Below are 17,246 nucleotides of genomic sequence, written 5' to 3'. Positions count from 1 at the left end.
AACTTTGGCTCCTTTTTGTTCCCATATTATTTTATTTTCAAATGAGATTTAAGAGGGAGTCAACTAGAAGACACGTTTGATCAGCAACACGATTATTTGTCGACCTTATTTCCACTCCTTCTTCTACACTCCTCATTGTACAATATTGTGACGTCATTGCCATGATTGCCAGATTCGCCAGATTCTTGATCATCATCTCAATCTTATTAGAACACGAACGCAGTTGCTAATCTTGCTCAGAATTTCTCTCTCTTGATATCTTTGAACTGAAAGAAGTGAACCTGAGCAGTCAAGAGGTAGTTAATTTGCAGGGTAAGCAGAAAATTATTCCACTCATTGTGCTGTAAAAAGCAAAAATTTGTAGGGCATTTTGGTATCCAGAAGAGCTTAGCTCCAATTAGCCTGTTTCTATCCTTCGTGAAACTTGTTGCAAATCTCAAGGAGCTACCATATTAGATTTTCTTGCATAAAGAAAATAAAATTATTAGGTTTTTAAGTCTGATGCTGTGAGTAACAGCAACAAAAACTGTCTCTCCTCGAATGCCTTTAAACACAAGGCTGGCCTGATTTTTGGAACACTTGGCACTGATTTTCAGATCATTAAAAGGAGGACACTGGAGTAACTACTGTCTGTGAAACTAGTTGAAAACTGAAGCAATGCCCCTCATGCATGTTTTACTCAGTAACAGAGCTCTAAGAAGAACTTTATACAGAACCAAATAACTTATTGACAATATGTTTGAAAATTCAACAAGGAAATCCGATTTGGTATCTCATTCGACTCATTCTTGTCAAACCCTCGTTCCAATTCCAACGGAACTTTGAAACCATCAGCTGTCATGAAGAAAATTAGGGATTCGCGTGAGGCGGACAACGCACTCATGCAAAAGTCAGTGGAAATCGCGTCTGTGTCGGTGTACTTAGACCGGCGCGGCGCGCGGTAATGAGGAGGAGAGGGGCGGTGGGACGGGCGGCCGGCCGGGCGCGGACTGTGCGGCTCATAAGCACATGAGCATATAAAGAGCAGCGCGCGGTGCCGTGTTTACTATTTATATTTGCTGTCAAATTTTGTGAGACGTGCTGATTAAGTTAGCCACTTTGGAGCATGGCGACTACCGCCTGCAGCCAAAGCCAGTCGAGCCAGTCCGTCGAGAGATCAACATTAACGGGATAACTGCGTGTGTGCCAGTGCTGTGTGGATACGACCTGGGAGGTCCGAAGGGAGGTTTTTACTCGGCAGTCGCGCGCGCCAGCCAGCACCGAGAGGAGGAGGCTCCGCGAGGGGCACGCACACTTACTTCTCCTTGCGCGCGACCCCTGCCGCGGCCGCGTGTGCGGCCCAGCGAAATTGCATTATTCTCGGAATGCAATAATATAAATTGCATTTATTTCCTCCTTGCATTGCAATTCCAATTGGTTTGCTTGATTTTGTAATTTGATACAAAGATTAAAGCAATTTCAATAGCAGCTCTAAACTGCAAACTCTGTAATCTTGGAATACTTTTGAGAAGTGATTTTCTGCCACAAACAAACAAACAAACAAACATAATAACGACGAAATGTAACTAGTCCAGAGGATAAAATTGGCATGAGGTCAAGCGAACTCAACGGAATTTACACCAGAAATTGGTATTTACCATTAAATTGCGTCATAAAATTTAATAGCCAATTTAATAGCTATTTTTACGGGTTCTACGTGACAATTCGGGTACCTCATCTCCCCGTAGTACGATTTAAAAAAGGAGAGTGCTTTGGATTCTTCTAGCAAATTCCGATCAAACAATAAAACCAAATTTGAAAAGTCCTAGGTTAAATTTAAGGTCAATACTGTTACTTTTGATTTAAATTTTTGAAATAGCTCAGGATTTTTGGAGTTTAGAAAAAGGTTGTTGCATGATATGTTTGAAATTATGAAATTTCAGAGTCGAGTTCTCTTTTGTTTTTAAGACATTTCGTTTCAAAACTCGAAAAAGCACGTTTTTTTCGATATTTTCGTGGTATACAAATTTTTCAACACCAAATCTCAGGTTCAAATCATCAGAATTGCAAAAACTGCACACCGTTAGACTCGTCTCAGCCTCCTCTAACCAGCTGAAGGGTTAATTGGGTGGAGCTAAACAAAATGAAAGTTGAAAAGTATCTATTATTCCTTAAAAACACCATCAAATTTTTAAATTTGTTTATAAGCCTTCGATTAAATGCCGAATTTTTATTTTTTTGTTTGCTATTTCACTTTTAAAATCAAGACAAGCGAAAGAAGTGAGTTAAAATCGAGCGCATCACCAGACCAGTTGAAGAAATCCGTCAAGAGTTAAATTAATCTGCAGATTTCGTCCTCCAGCTCAACCTAATTCGCGACCTTTTCAATTAGCACCGGCGAGGGATTCCCTTCTCGCTAATGCATGCAAATTGCGCCGCGGAGAAAGTCGCCGGCGCCTCGACCAAAAAGATAATATATATATCTGTCCCTTTAAAGTTTAAACGGCGGCGTTTTTATTGCGCACGGACCATTTTCCGAATCCGAAATCACTTTATTTGAGGCGGCTATGTGGCTGCGGCAGCGGCGGCCGTGATCTCGATAATAGGATAATGAGACTGACATCTTTATTCGCAAAGCGAGTGCGCCGCCTCCCTTTTTCCGCGAAATGGTTCTTTGTGCTCTCGCGAAATTCGCCGGCGGCCGCTGCCGTGCAACTCGCGGCACGCACGGCCACGCACATAATATACTCTCTCGCACACACACACAAACTCACTCGTAAATATAAATATACAGACGGTGAAGCGCGTGCAGAGCTCGCCCGCCGACAAAGAGAGCAGCAGCAGTTTGTTTTCTTGCAGTTTTATTTGTTTATGGGCTCGCATGCAAATTTTAAGTATGTCGTGAGCTTTTTCTCTGCTCTCCGGGTGCGCCGGCCGGCGAGCAAAAAGCAAAATTTCATCCTTGTTAAAGAGGATGCACGCACGACTGTGCATATAATCTCTTTAGTTTCTTTATGATGGTGAGAATTCTGTCTGGCCTGATAGAATAAATAGCCAGACAAATTATTTAATGGAATTTTAATTTATAAATTGATTTGGAAACCGTTGCTTTTTTGAGAAATCAACAAATATGTGGGCTGAGAATTAGAGTCTGTGACAGACAAAATAAAAGATGCTGCAAAAATTAAATTTTGAATTTATTTATAGACATTTTGAGGTGCAAATTCACATGTAGATACAATGAAAATTTAGTTTTTTAAATTAAATTGAATATTTAAAACTAAAGTAAGTTATTTTTTTAATATATTTATTTTTTAAAATCTCTCGTCAAGGTTCAGTATCATAGGTCTTGGATTTGAATTTAATTTTGTTAATGGATCAAATATAATTAGAAATGGTTTAATGTAACTTGCCGTTTAAAAACCTAATTTTAACGAGAATAAATTACAATTACCTCACACAATGGAAATTTAATGAGTTTATTTTGCTGAATCGATTAGTTTTAGTTTTAAATGACTTGTTTATTAAAATTGATTCAAAATTTCAAAGTTTCGGATTAAAAATAAAATTTCAAGCTGCCTAAAATGATTTAACAAAAAAATCAATGCATTTTTCTTGCAAAAAATAAATTCAATGCCATTCTCCCCTTTTTTCAATGAATTCCAAAGAAGAAATCATAAATAATATTCGTTCTCTCTTGCTCCGAAGATTTTTGGCGTGTGATATCGACTTTAAAATTGGCTGCAGGCGGCGCGCACACACCTTGTTTTGTTATTGTGTGCCCGATTGAAACATTAACCTCTGGTGGAACCTTTGTTTCACGAGAGGGAATTCGCCATTGAGGACCATCTGCTATACGTTTGCGGCAGACAACGCGCGTCTTAATTATTTTATCTCTGCAGGAAAGTTCGATCACCCGCCGTTGCTGCTGCTTCTTTTAATGCTATTATTTTTTCGCGGGCTCGTCGTGAGCAGCGCGATAAATCCGCGCACCCGATAATGAGTTCGGCTGTGCCTCTAATCCGCGAATCACGAACTTGCAACCTCGTTATATTTATAAATAAATAAAATAGCACTATGCCTTCTGAAGTGAGATAATTTTTTAGTTTATTTTTGTTTTTTACGCTGGCTGTAATTTAAAATCTGCGGCTAAATTTTTCCTTGTTTAAGGGCCAGATTTTTAGATTTATCTGTGACATAAAATAATTTTTCTATTTTTATTTCAAGATTCAAGAGTTCATTCAAATTTAATTCTTCGAGCGCTATCAAGGCGTAACTTGATGTAATGTAAGTATTTTTGTTAGTAGAAATGTTCAAAATGAAAAACAATATTATTATAATTATTTAATCACTCTATCTAATCTAGTTTGTGCCAAAATATTTATTTAATATTTTACACAAGTATAATGTATAAAAAAATAAAATATATATTTAATTTAACAATTAACGTTATAAATAAATAATAAAATTTAAATATATAACAAAAAAAATAAAGAAAATTATTTCATTTATAATTTTAACTGTATAAAAAAGCCAGCAATATTTTACATGATGCGCCTTTTTCAATTTTGCTCTAGTTGTCTACGTAGCACTGCGATTTACGCCTGAATAGTCAATTCACAGCAGCAATGTGCGGATCGGAGTGAAAATTGGCCGCAGATGTTTACTGAGAGAGCAGGCGTGTTTGCGACTCTCGGCGGAAGACACCTTATCCGGTGAATATGCGACCTCAGCTGCGCCGATCGAGTTTCAATAAATTATTATCATCATCAACGCCCGCGTGTGCAGTGCAGAGAGGTGCACACATGCGGTTTGGGCAGCAGCCGCGACCGACGTCAGTGGATCGAATGAACGGCCGGCCGTAGCCATTCCGACACCGCTCGCCGCCGGTAACCCGAGACCGCACGCCGACACTCGCCGATAATTAATTGACCTTTGCGACGACGCCCGCCATCGATCCATCGGCGTATATCTGCGACAAAACTGACCGATTTGCTACTGTCACTGCCCAACGGCGCGGACAGAAACTGCTCAAAAGCGTAGAAAGTGATAATCAAGGCCGAATAGAACACGATTTTTTTTGTCTGTTTCAAATTTTAATATGTATGGCTAATTCGTTTCCAGAAGGACTAAATAAAACAATTTACAAGTTGAATAGCAGCAAGTGCACTTGTCGGTTTTGAAACTTTCGAATGTTGCGCAACTGAACTTGGCCTGAAAACGAGCCAAGCGCGGCCTGAGAAGGTTGACAGCTGGAGCCAAAAAGCGTCGACATCACTACAACGACAGCTTGCTCACTCAAATATTAAATGAAATTAAAAATTTAAATTATTTGAGAAATAATGTTTCCACTTTTAAAATGAGGCAAAAACTCCAAATCAGCATTCTGATTGGCTATAATTTTGTCCAGATGGCTCTGCTGTCGTTTAATCTCTCTAGCCAATCTGATCTTTACTTTAAATTAACTCTTTTACTTGAGTTTAAAATTAAGAAATGGAAATAAAAAATTTTGCCATTGCACAATTTTGAGATGATTCTTCTCGAGAATAATTTGATCAACAGCTAATAATTAAAGTCAACCAATTCAAATTAGTTTCAATACACCAGTTGTATGAGCCCTTAGTGTTCGAAGCCGTCAACAGATGGCGCCACCGTATACTTTAAGAATAAATTTATTTTTAAGGTACTTCCGCTGCGATTTCAGACTCAATCCTGCTATTGTGCATTCGTCCCTCAATATGCTTTCTTTGGACGTGCTGAAAACCAAAATCGGTTAAGCCAATCGCCGTAGAATCGTGAATTTGTTTTTTTAAATTATAAAATCTTATCAAACGTTTCTACGGTGAATGGCTTAACCGATTTTGGGTTTCAGCACGTCAAAAGAAAGCATATTAAGTGAAGAGTGCACAGTAGCTAGATTAAGTCTAAAATCGGAGCGGAAGTGCCTTAAAATTAAATTTGTTACGAAAGTATAGAGTGACACCATCTGTTGCAGGCTTAGAACACTAATGGCGTCCTTTAACCGCATGTATCAACCTACTGAAAAATTATTTTAATTATTCCTAGAAAATTAATATTCTGATTTATTGGTTTAATCAACCTGCCTCCCTTATTAACCCCAATTTTCCATCACTAAACTAAATGAATTTCACTTGCTGATGAAAGCAGCAAACAGGAAAACGGACCTGAAGCTCACGTGGCGGGAAAATAGACGAAAATAAGATATCAACGCAGCCATAAAGTAGCCAACACGGTGGCGTGCGCGACAAAACTCGCTGTGTGTCAACGTGCTAGCAGATAGTTTCATTCATGCCCAGAGGATTTTGATTCTCACTCGCAATAATACAAATGCGTGTACTCACGGCGACGCAGCTACAGCGAATGCAGTACATCACTCCGAACGGCGGGCCCAGGTCTGCATTCCACGTCTGTCCCAGTTCATAAAGCTGCTTGCCGAACTGGCATTCTGAAACACACAATGAACAGATAAATTATACGCGGGAGCACAGAACTGAACACGGCAAATAATGCCATTGGGCTAGGCCGTAAATATCCCGACGCGTTCAACTACAGTAAGCGGCCGGCCGACGCAGTGTGCACACTTTGTAAAATGTCCTTTCGGCGTTCAAATTATTGTGACTCTTCCTAACTCTTCTAATTTAAATGTAGAATAATGAAAGGATAGAATGGATTTGAATTTTAAATTTAAAATCGATAACCGAGAAGGGAAAGTTTTAGGAGGCAATCGTCCCCTAAATAATGTTGAGATTTTAAGGAAACAAATATATGTTTTAACACAATTATTGACAATTAAGGAAAAAATTTAATCTTCAGATTTTTTATATTCTAGAATTTTTAAATTGGCTCTCGTGTCGATGATGATTGGGTCTTTTTTATTGCTCGACATTTTAGGGCAACATTGTTGGACATTTCTGATTTTAAATTTAATTTATTTGAATTTTTTATATTTTCCTAAGCAAGAATTAGTTTAATTTAAAAAAATCCACAGTTTGTAATTTTCCTTTTCCTTATCAAATATTTATTTTTTATTTTTTGCAAGGATTTTCAGTCGCTTAAGACAGTTTGGTGTCAAGACACTTTTATCTCTGTCGAGAGTCTGGTGGTTATTTTGATTGGCTCTCATTTGATGATCCTGGGACGATTGGAATCCAAAAGAAAATTCTGTACCGCTTAAATAAAACTCACAGGCCTGTCGATGATAATTGTATTCCCATGATTGAGGCATCTATGAAGCTCGGCTGGGAAGAGAAAAATGCGAAAAAAGCTCAAGGGCCGAGCGAAAATCGTTTAATAATATAATAAAGGCGGCTGCGGCAGCGGCAGCCGGAGGAAACGCAGAGGCAGCTAGTTAATGGGAGGTGGCGTCGGATTAATAAAATAATAATAATGATGATAGCTTTGTTTTTCTCCGTCTCGCTGAGTTGAGTCGAGACAAGGCCCTTGTTTAATCGAAACGATCGACCGCTGGTCACTTGCTGTTTGTTGCATTTCCAAATCGGCGCCGCCGGCGCTTTTATAATTAATAGCTAATTAGTGTAATTACATTTGCGCCGCGTCTGCCGCGCGCGTTTATGGCAAAGGTCCGAATTTGGTTCGACCTTGTCAAGGTGTTAATTCACCGGCCGCGGGTTTTCCGCCTGTCGCGTACACGTGGAAAAGCACGTTTCGTTTCGCGCCTCGGGTTTCAAGAGGAAGAATAAATATATGCTATCGCAATGCTGCTTACGAGAAACAATAAAATTGAATTATGACGTACAATTTTTGGAAATTCCACTGAACGAAAGACGAAAGAGTCTCTTTTTCCTTATATCGATTGAATAATTTGTTTTGCAACAAGTCAAAAAGTAAGAGTTATTGGTTTAAATATTTACAAAAGAGATTTTTTTGAATTTCCAATTTTGGGAAGTTTTTAATTAATTAAAATAAATAATCTCATCAAAATTAATTGTTGAGGCTCACACTTTTAGATTAGTTACAAAATAAAATAAAATATTGCTCAATTTTGATCGAAAACATTCCATTCAAAGAGCGAACAAACGTGTAATTTAATTATTGATTGAATTATTTTAAATAATATTTTTATTTATTTTACAATGGGGATTTGGGCAGAATTTGCTATTAAGGTTGAACTTAAATTAATTTTACGTACTGCATGTACTTGATATAAATTATAAAAAATTATTCAGATTGTTTTTAGAACTAAATGTTTTTTATTTTTGTCCCTTATAAGGGAAGGAAACATGTTATGCCATTTTATTGAGTTAACACTTACTTGTAAACCAATTAAACCTTTGAAACAATTTTGCAGCTCACGTGGCACTAATTTCTATGCTTTTCCTGGGTTAAAATGAAGAAGAACAGTATCTATAACGACCTTAACTCGCGCGACCGGTGCTCCGTAAATGGTGTTGCGGATGCGTTTCACGGCAGAGGAATTTTGATTGTCTCACAGGCGCCGCTTTCCGTTATTACGCAACCTGATTGTTTGTATATTCGGACGCTTTTCGAGATTCTGCTCGGGCAGCGGTGGCGGCGGCCAAACTCGTCCGATTGCGGCTGTGGAAAAAGCAGTTTCAAAGAGTGACCGACCTCCCCTGGCGCCTTCATTAGCCGGCGATAAATTTTTACGCGAGTTTTAATCGATAGGAAACGAGCACGGCCGGCTCCCAGACTCATAAAATACATGAAATCGGCGCTGCTTTGACACACACGACGACGCAATCCAAAGGTTAATTTTCGCATTGAACGGCCTGGATAAGTGGCCCGTTTATTTTTTGTTAATTTTCTCGATGAGAAAGCAGAAAGATTTATTTCTTTTAATAATTTAAGGAACCCTCCGACAGCACTTGAGTTTTATATTTTTTTAAATAAATTTCTAATTTATTTAAATCTTTTCAACTGTAAAAATGGTGTGGTTGCTATTATTTTAAAATGTGTACCGTGAATAATTAATTAATTAGATAAACCAGAATAATTTGCTGCATAATTATTCAGCGTTTTGAGAACATTGACTTTAATTAATTTATTTATTTCGTTAAATTTTAAACATTTTATTTTCCAGTGATATCCAGAATTAAAAATTTGCTATTGTGAGTTGAGTACTTGCTTTTACTAAAATAAATATTAACTGAAATTGGTAACAATTTCAAGGATAAATTCAAGAATACATTTTTGTTGTGTTGTTCGGAGTTCTCCCTTTCACAATTAGATTTAAAAAATAATGTTCTAATTTTTCAGTAAAATCCAGTGTTTTATTTGGCTGGCTTTGCCTGCCAATAAAAGCTCTAGGGCAGTGCGTGCGCGTTTTTGCTTCGTGTGTGGTGGCGGAAGAGATCATCATTCGCGAGAGTTTTTGCGTCTCCTGCTCTTCCTGTGCGATATTTTTCTCGACGGAGGTGCCGGCGCCCGGGCGGAGATGAGTCCGGCGCCGCGTCCGCGGATAAATCAATTTCGGTCGCATTCAGCACGCACGCCCGGCGCCGTTTTTTGCTCGTTAAACGCGCGTATTTAATTTCGATCTTGCTCGCCAGCCTTTTACTGCCGACAGCTTTTCGCTCGCTCTTCGCTGCCCGGAATGAATTATTTTCGGCCAACTAACGACTTTGTTGCACGTGCAAGAGAAACGACCGCAACGCGGCGCGTTTAAATATCGCCTCTCAAGTAGGATGTAATTGCTTATCCGCAATGAAGAGCAATATATATTGGCAGACACTCGGCCAATTGAGCCAATCGACCGTTTGGTCTTATTCTTTTGGCAGAACCACGTGGATGACGCACATTCTTTGCATAGTAATATGTTAAAGAATATAGACGGACACTGAGTTAATTCATTATTATCATTGTTGTTCTCTGAAAATCAAGACAGTTATTTATTTATTATTATTAATATTCTTAAAACATATTTATATTATTGTCCGGTTTAAATGTTTCAAAAACAAAAATTTTAATCGTAAAATATATAATGTTAAATTTAAAAATATATGCATTTTGCACAGTTATAAAAAACACTAAAATTTATTTAATTAATAAATTTAAAATTATGTTCTTAAATAAAAACAACAATATTTAAATTGTTTAATAATTTTAATTCAGTATTACAATAAACTTAGTTTTTATTTTCTAATTTGACATTTTAAAAAACTTAAAAATAATCAAGCTTTTGATCTCGGTGGATGTCAATCTTGTTTTATTTCATCTCGCTCCGTTTGGTGTATAATCGCAGGTAATGTGTGAATAATTGCGCTAGCGGAACTAATTAGTCTGGATCAAATTACTACTCCTTCTGAAGTGACACACGAGTTGATTGCACGCAAAACGATCAACTTCCGGATTTCCCCACTCACGCCAACTCTAATTTAATCAAGAGAGGCGATTCTTGGAGCCAAATTTACACACGTGAAAGTAAAAAAACTTGATTTTTTGTTACTTAGAAAAATAACCGAATTAATAAAATAATAAAAATTAATAAAGACAAATCATCAATTAAGCCAATTTTTAAAAAATTGTTATTTATTTTGCTTAAAAGATGAATTTTGGATCAAATTTGAAGAGAAGAGTTTAGACCCAGCGATTTAAATAGATTCAAAGTGGTGGAAGAATGGAAGAGAATCACAGTAAAATCTGTTCTAAGGGTGACGTTTGCTCCTTTTGCATTAAATATTAAACGCAACCCACCCCTTAAAAATCGTTGTTATAATCTGTGAGTTTCAACCAGATATAATGAATGATTATTTTATTTTTAATTAAAATCAGCACGTTGTTTAAGGTCAACAAATAAGAACATTAACTTTGCATGATTAGCCAAAGCTAGTGGTTCATTGAGTCTATTGAGAGTTGAATTTAGTTAAAGTTTATCGCTGTAATATTATGCAATAATGATAGCAGGACCAACTAAAAACAATTTATTTTCAGATTTTGCCAAATTTTCCGAAAAATTAAACAGGTTTTGCCAATGATTTTTCGCTTGATTACGATTCCTCTCGTTTTAATCTATCCAACACGGCGTACGAATTAAGAGATTAATTTAATCAATTTCCCTTCTGACGGAATAAATCCTCATTTTGCAATAAAGAAACAGTGCTCGCTGCTTTTGATTAACATGCAAACTTCTCAGAAATTTTAGCTCCGTCCCAATTCTTACTTTCCATGCAGCTTTATTTGAAACAAAAAAGCTGATCTCTTAAAAATCAAATCCTGAGTCTTATCCATGCAGCTGATCAAAAACACCAATTTTCCTTTTGAATAAGCTCATCAAGCAAGCGTCTGGCACTCGCTCGCTCACTCACTCACACGTAACTCAATATTCGGTCGAGCACTTGCTGCTTTTAATGTTTTTTTGCACCCGTTGTTGTCGTGAAACGAATTTCTCGGCGGCTCCGTGTGTGTCTGCGGTAACGCGGTGACGACCTTGAGATTCCCTTAGGGCCGAAAGGAGGCGCGTTATTAAAATTAAAACTGGAGAAGAATCCAGCACTTGTGTGCAGCAGCAGCAATATTATATCTGCGCGGCGGCAAAAGGTGGAATGCCGCCTCGGGAGGCAACAGTCGCCGCCGCGAGTATTGCATGCGACGCCGGCCTGCGTGTTGATTATTGCCATTCGCCGCCGCTCATCCTTTGCCGCTCGCTCGCTCACTCACTCGCTCGCCGATGTGATTATATAAACACACGGCGGCACAACATCACATACTCACGCGTGCGTCGAGTGGACCCTCCTGCTAGAGGCGCCACTCGCTGCTCCCCGCACACCGACCGACAGCGCTGCCCGTCCGATTCCGCCTCGTTAATCGAACAGAACAGCGTAATCACCGCGTTTTCATCTTTATTATCGTCAGCAGGAATGAAAATTTTGCATCACAATCAGTTTGATATTTTTCTCACTAAATACAGTTTGGGGCTATTTAAAGCTGTTTGAAATATTTTAAAGCTAAGCTTAAAAATCATTTTTTTATCTTTCAATTTTTAGTAAAATAAATTTTAAAAATTTAAATAAACAAATTTACTTGGGAATAAGGCCTTTTTGTGCTACTCAAAAATTATTATATTTTAGTCAACTGATCAGCTGGAAATCCTGACAACTAGCTAAGTGCCACTCTATTATTACAAATATATTGTATAATTTTTAATATTTGGGTGTTTAGTGAAAATTTCTTAATTCAGGACACTGTGGTGAAATTTATCCAAAATAATACATAGTTTACTTAATTGTAAGATGGTTTTAGATGGTAGTTTTCGATATTGTTTGAACAATTTTAAAGTAGATCATAATAAAGGGTGACAATTGAAAAGTATTTGAATTTTTTGATGGAATAAGCAGTTCTCTTGATCGATAAAAATTATTTGTTCTACAATTTGTAATAGTCAAAAAAGAACCTTGCTACATTAGAAATTTAAAAATCTCAAGTTTTCTCCAAAATTTACAACGCTTGACCACATTTTCTTCGCATATTTCGATTCCTCTCTTTGAGATCTGTCCAACTGTGCATGAAACCTTATAGGGAAACTCTTTGTTGTGAAATAAAATTAGATTTCAAGTAAGGAGACAGTTCTCGTGATTTTAAACACACTCTGCAACTACTTTTCTAAAAAAATTACAGTGCTATACTTGAACTGAATCCGAAGGGATAAGTTTCATTTATTGGCAACAAGGATTTTTCAGTCTCAATCCTCTTTAACACGTGTTTATAATTGTTAAAATTGATCAAAATAACGGAAAAATCTATCTTGTTTGTCCAAATTTCAAAATGTTTGTTATTTTCTGGCAACAGAAAGATTTGTTGACAAAAAAACCAAAAAATTATAATTGTTTTTTTTTAAACAAATGCATTGCAAACTTCCTTCTCTTTTGAGCTTTTTAAACCCAAAAAGCTGATAAATATCAAACCACAACTTAAATTTAATTTTTTTAAACTACTTGAAACACCACCAAAACGAACATGGCTCGATTGGGAGTGTGAATATTTGAAAATGAACAAAAGTACATAACAAAATATTCTTTAGCCTAAATGAAAATGGAAACTGCCTAAAAAGGTCTAAATGTTTTAAACCAACAAAACCAGGACTCTTCTTCTTCTCTCTGTTTAAAAAAATCAACACAACCACCATACAGAATTTGTTCTAAAATTAAAAGTTTTAGAGCAAAGTAGATGTTTTGGCGAATAATTCTGTTGGCTGCCCAATTAGGCAGCATGCAAAATTCGCACCCTCGGGCCTCCCGTCCTTATTTTTATAAATACTCTCTCTCTCTGCGGGCGAGAGTTAAGAGTTGAAAGATTGGAGGCGCGGAGAGAACCTTTGCTCCGACCGACCAAACGACCGACCAGTCCTCGAGCGCACACACTTTCTGGGCTACGTGTGTGCAACCGAAGTCGGGAAGTAAATACGGTGGCTAAAAAGGGAGCAGGATTAAGCGTGCTTTTCGCCATGGCCGCGCCAATCATTCATCTTCAAGTGAGTATCAGTGGCGGCGCTGAGACGGCCCGCCGCGGCCATATCTGTGTCACGCTCGGTTGGAATTGCAAATCATCCATGCGCGGCCAGCTATTAAAAATAGCCCGAAATATCTGTTTCCTCCGACACCACGCATTTGCTGTCCAATAAATCTGCCGACGCTCCAGCACCAGCCGGTCGCGAAAACAAAATTTTTCCGCATAAATTCCTGGTTGTGTGGCAAAATTAAGCTATTTTTAAGAACACATTAAATTTAGACTCTCAACTACTTAATTTTTTTAAATTCAGTGTTAATAAAAATGAGCAAATCTCTGTCCTCCTATAAAAATTAATTATTTTCTCTGTAGAACATTAATTTATTTTTTAAATTTAAAAAACACCGCAATAAGCGGCAGCGATTCCTTTCAAGTGATGTCCAAATAAATTTTCACCAATCAGACGGTGATCAAAGTAATAACACCTTATATTATGTGACTTTTATTTTTGTTTCGTAGCGGAAACTCGTTTCGAAATAGAGCAAAATCGCTCTCTGGACCGCAATTTGCATAATATCGGTGCCGCCTGATTTAATTCAATTTGTTGGCCGTCGATGTTGATTTTACGATCGCTCTCGCATTTGCATAAATCGCCAGCGAACCTCCTGTATAATTAGAAAAGCAAATCTCGTTTTTCGGCCGCTGTCACACACGACCGTGCGCCAGCACGCCAATCGGAAATAAAAATGTGTTCAATTGGGATAAAGAAATTCAAATTATATTAACTTTATATTATAGCTATACTAAAGTTACTAACAACTATATTGTTAATACCAAAAATTAAATTTAATAAATGATTTTAAATGAAAATTTTCTTTAAACAAAATTTTATACTTTCAATGTTTTTGATAAAAAAATATTATTTAGCAGTTTTATAATTTATTGTTTATTTTTAAAGTAAATTAAAATATAGAAAAATATTGTTTGTTTAACTTGTTTAGCTTTAAAAAATTTAAACTTGCACAGGTCGTGGCTACATTAATTGTTTTTATGAAGAATGGTAACTATTAGGAAACTTGCTAAATGATTTAAATTTAATCCACGATCCACGACGCAACTAAATTTTACAGAGCGACAGCAACATTTTAAAGATATGTAGGGAAATAGTGAACAAAAATGATGGACGAAGATTGTTGAAAGCAAGTTTCTTTTCACTCTCTGTGGCAGAAAAAGAATCGCATTATTTACGCATCGTTGGTCAAGGGAACAAGGATGTTCGCTCACCTCTCAAACTTCTTTTAAAATTACAAAAGATTTCAAATAATTGAAAATTTGCAAAACCAAAATAATGAATTAAACATTCCTTTTACCTTTCCCAGAAAATAGGTTTTTAAGCATAGAGCCGGCGTAAAATTAAAGAAGCTGCGGAGGCTGTGAATTTTGCATAATGTTGCTTGTGTGCTGCGGAGAAAAAAGTGGCGCGATTCGCAAAGTGTCAGTTACAAATCCGGCGATTATCTGAAGATAAAAGCTGGCGCCTCTTTTCCACTCGTTATCGCGAAACACATAAACAAGCAACCGGCGCTGCGCTGACAAAGGCACGCACAACATTATTCACGTTGGACGGCGAAAAAATAACACGAGAGAGCAAAGCAAAGAGGTGTGCCGCGCGCGCGATTTATCGTGCAAATAATTCACCTTGTAGTGTACCGCGCCCCTTCGCGCGTGTTCTAGGCGCATGCGTGTGACACTGCCTATCTTGTGTTTTGTGCCGTGTGCATTAGTAATGGTCGACAAGCAAACTGCATGAATCGACGCTAATCGCTCGCTTGATTTTCTTTGTAAAACCCACCATCGGGGTAAGTTAATTTACGTGCTTTATGTTGTAATTCAATTAAGTAATTAACCAAGAAACTGTTAATGTGATTAAAGCTCAATGTCAATGCAAGATCTCACAGATAAAGATGATTATTAATGCTATGTGTTAGATCAGAAAATTCTTGTCAACCAAAGTGATGTTATTAAGATTAATAATTAAATTCTCAAGTCTATACTTAGAATGTAATGCGCAACAAGTGATGTAAACAATAACTCTCCTAATTCATAGATTGTTGACTGATTTGAATTTGTATTTATTTTTTCCAGTTCTAACACGCCACTCATTATATGAACACTTCAACCTCTTGTTGTGCAGATTAGACGACAGCGCAGGCAAATAAGCAGAGAATGGAATGCGCGCTGCACTGTGTATGCGCCTTTATTATTAATTCCAATATTATTGTCGTTTGTGCAACGCGTACACACGCTTTTTTATCATTTACACAGCGGCAGCGTGTGTGTTTCGCCATCAGAATGTCAATAATATGTTCAATGAAAGCGTTGAACCGCGACGGAAAATTTTCCTTGTGCCGTGCCTGATGAGCGACCTGCGTATTTTTTAAATTTTATTTCTTTCCTTGCACAATTGTTTGTTTATTTGCATTTACAATACGAATGTATTAAACAAAAGCCTGGTAAACTATAAAAATTTTGAAATGAGCATTTTTATTTTATTTTTAAAATGCGAAGTCTTCGTACAAAAAATATATAATTTGAAACAAATCCGTGGGATTTTCTTGGATCATGAAATCCTATATTTAGAAGAAAGATTTAGTAAAAAATCAGTATTCTTAACGAGTAAAATACTATTTGAAAACAAGCCGAAGAAATGCACACAGTTTTGAGGCAGCAAGAAGTAGGTTAGAGCGGACACCATGACTTCTTCTTGACACATTCGATTCGTCCGAATGACGCAAAACAAGGCTGGAACGCTTCCAGCCGAGCGACACTCCATCCATTTCAATATACATAAAGCGTCAGCGTGAAAAAATGCGAGAAAAGCCGATTGAGGCGGACACTGAGTTAATTAGAACTGAATATTTGTGAAATTTATGTCAACCTCCTGCACGCATTAAAATGCTTCGCTGAGGAAAAATAAATACTTCGTCAAGCAACAGAGAAAATTAAATTAAAAAGAAACTTTTGTAAAATTTTACTTTAAACTTAAAAGTAACACGTGTAATATCAAAATTTTTTATAAAAAGAACAAGAAAAATTTATAAATGTTTTTTGTTTTAAATATATACTATTATTGACATTATTTTTATTTTTAATTTAAATTCACTTTTTATGTATTATTTATTTTAATTTATAGGCAAAGAGAAAAATTTAAGCATTAAATTAAATATATTTTTTGATCATATTCCTTGTCTCCAAAATTAAAATTAATTTATCGGAAGTGGTATTCCATTTTTTAAACTAATAATATTAATCAATTTACGTAAAGACTGAAATCAGTCCAAAATTAAAACTCTGTAATTGTTATAAGTTTTCTATTCTTGGCAAATTTTAGTGCGGAATTAGGGGTTGGCGGGAGGCGAGCGGCGCGTCGATTTATTTGGGGCCGCGGCTGAGTGGTGACCAAGGCTGTCTAGCAGTGGTCTAACTGACTGACTTGACTGACACCCGTGCTGGCCTTTTAACTGGCAGCAAGGCCAGCGCCAAAAACAGCAGCGCCGCCAGCGACGTCGCGACAAAAAGCGCGCCGCCAAGGGTTCGTTTCGTGCGCGGTGCTCGCACACGCGAAAATGATCGACGACGGAGGCCCCGCGACCCGCGAGGGAGCGAATCACGCGGCGACGGCCACTCCCAGCGGCACCAATTTCAAAATACAATTCATCAAAAGCAAGCACATCCAAAGAAGGAAAAGTGTATGAGCATATGGAACCTGTCATATGTGAATATATTTCGAGATTTCTACCAAAGAAATAAAGGTTTTTTATTTT

General features: G+C 37.2%; 1 protein-coding gene across 1 annotated transcript in view; it reads right to left on the bottom strand.

Annotated features, from left to right (window-relative positions):
• Positions 1 to 17,246, bottom strand: part of sog (short gastrulation) — a 59,935-nt gene that overhangs the window by 23,202 nt on the left and 19,487 nt on the right. The window contains exon 2 of the mRNA XM_065483267.1: positions 6,342 to 6,445. Within this exon, the coding sequence (XP_065339339.1) occupies positions 6,342 to 6,445 (104 nt within the window). The remainder of the gene's footprint in view (positions 1 to 6,341; positions 6,446 to 17,246) is intronic.

The sequence above is a fragment of the Cloeon dipterum genome, chromosome 3, assembly GCF_949628265.1.
Source record: "Cloeon dipterum chromosome 3, ieCloDipt1.1, whole genome shotgun sequence".
Taxonomy (NCBI): Eukaryota; Metazoa; Arthropoda; class Insecta; order Ephemeroptera; family Baetidae; genus Cloeon; species Cloeon dipterum.
This window is presented reverse-complemented; position numbering and strand designations above follow the sequence as displayed.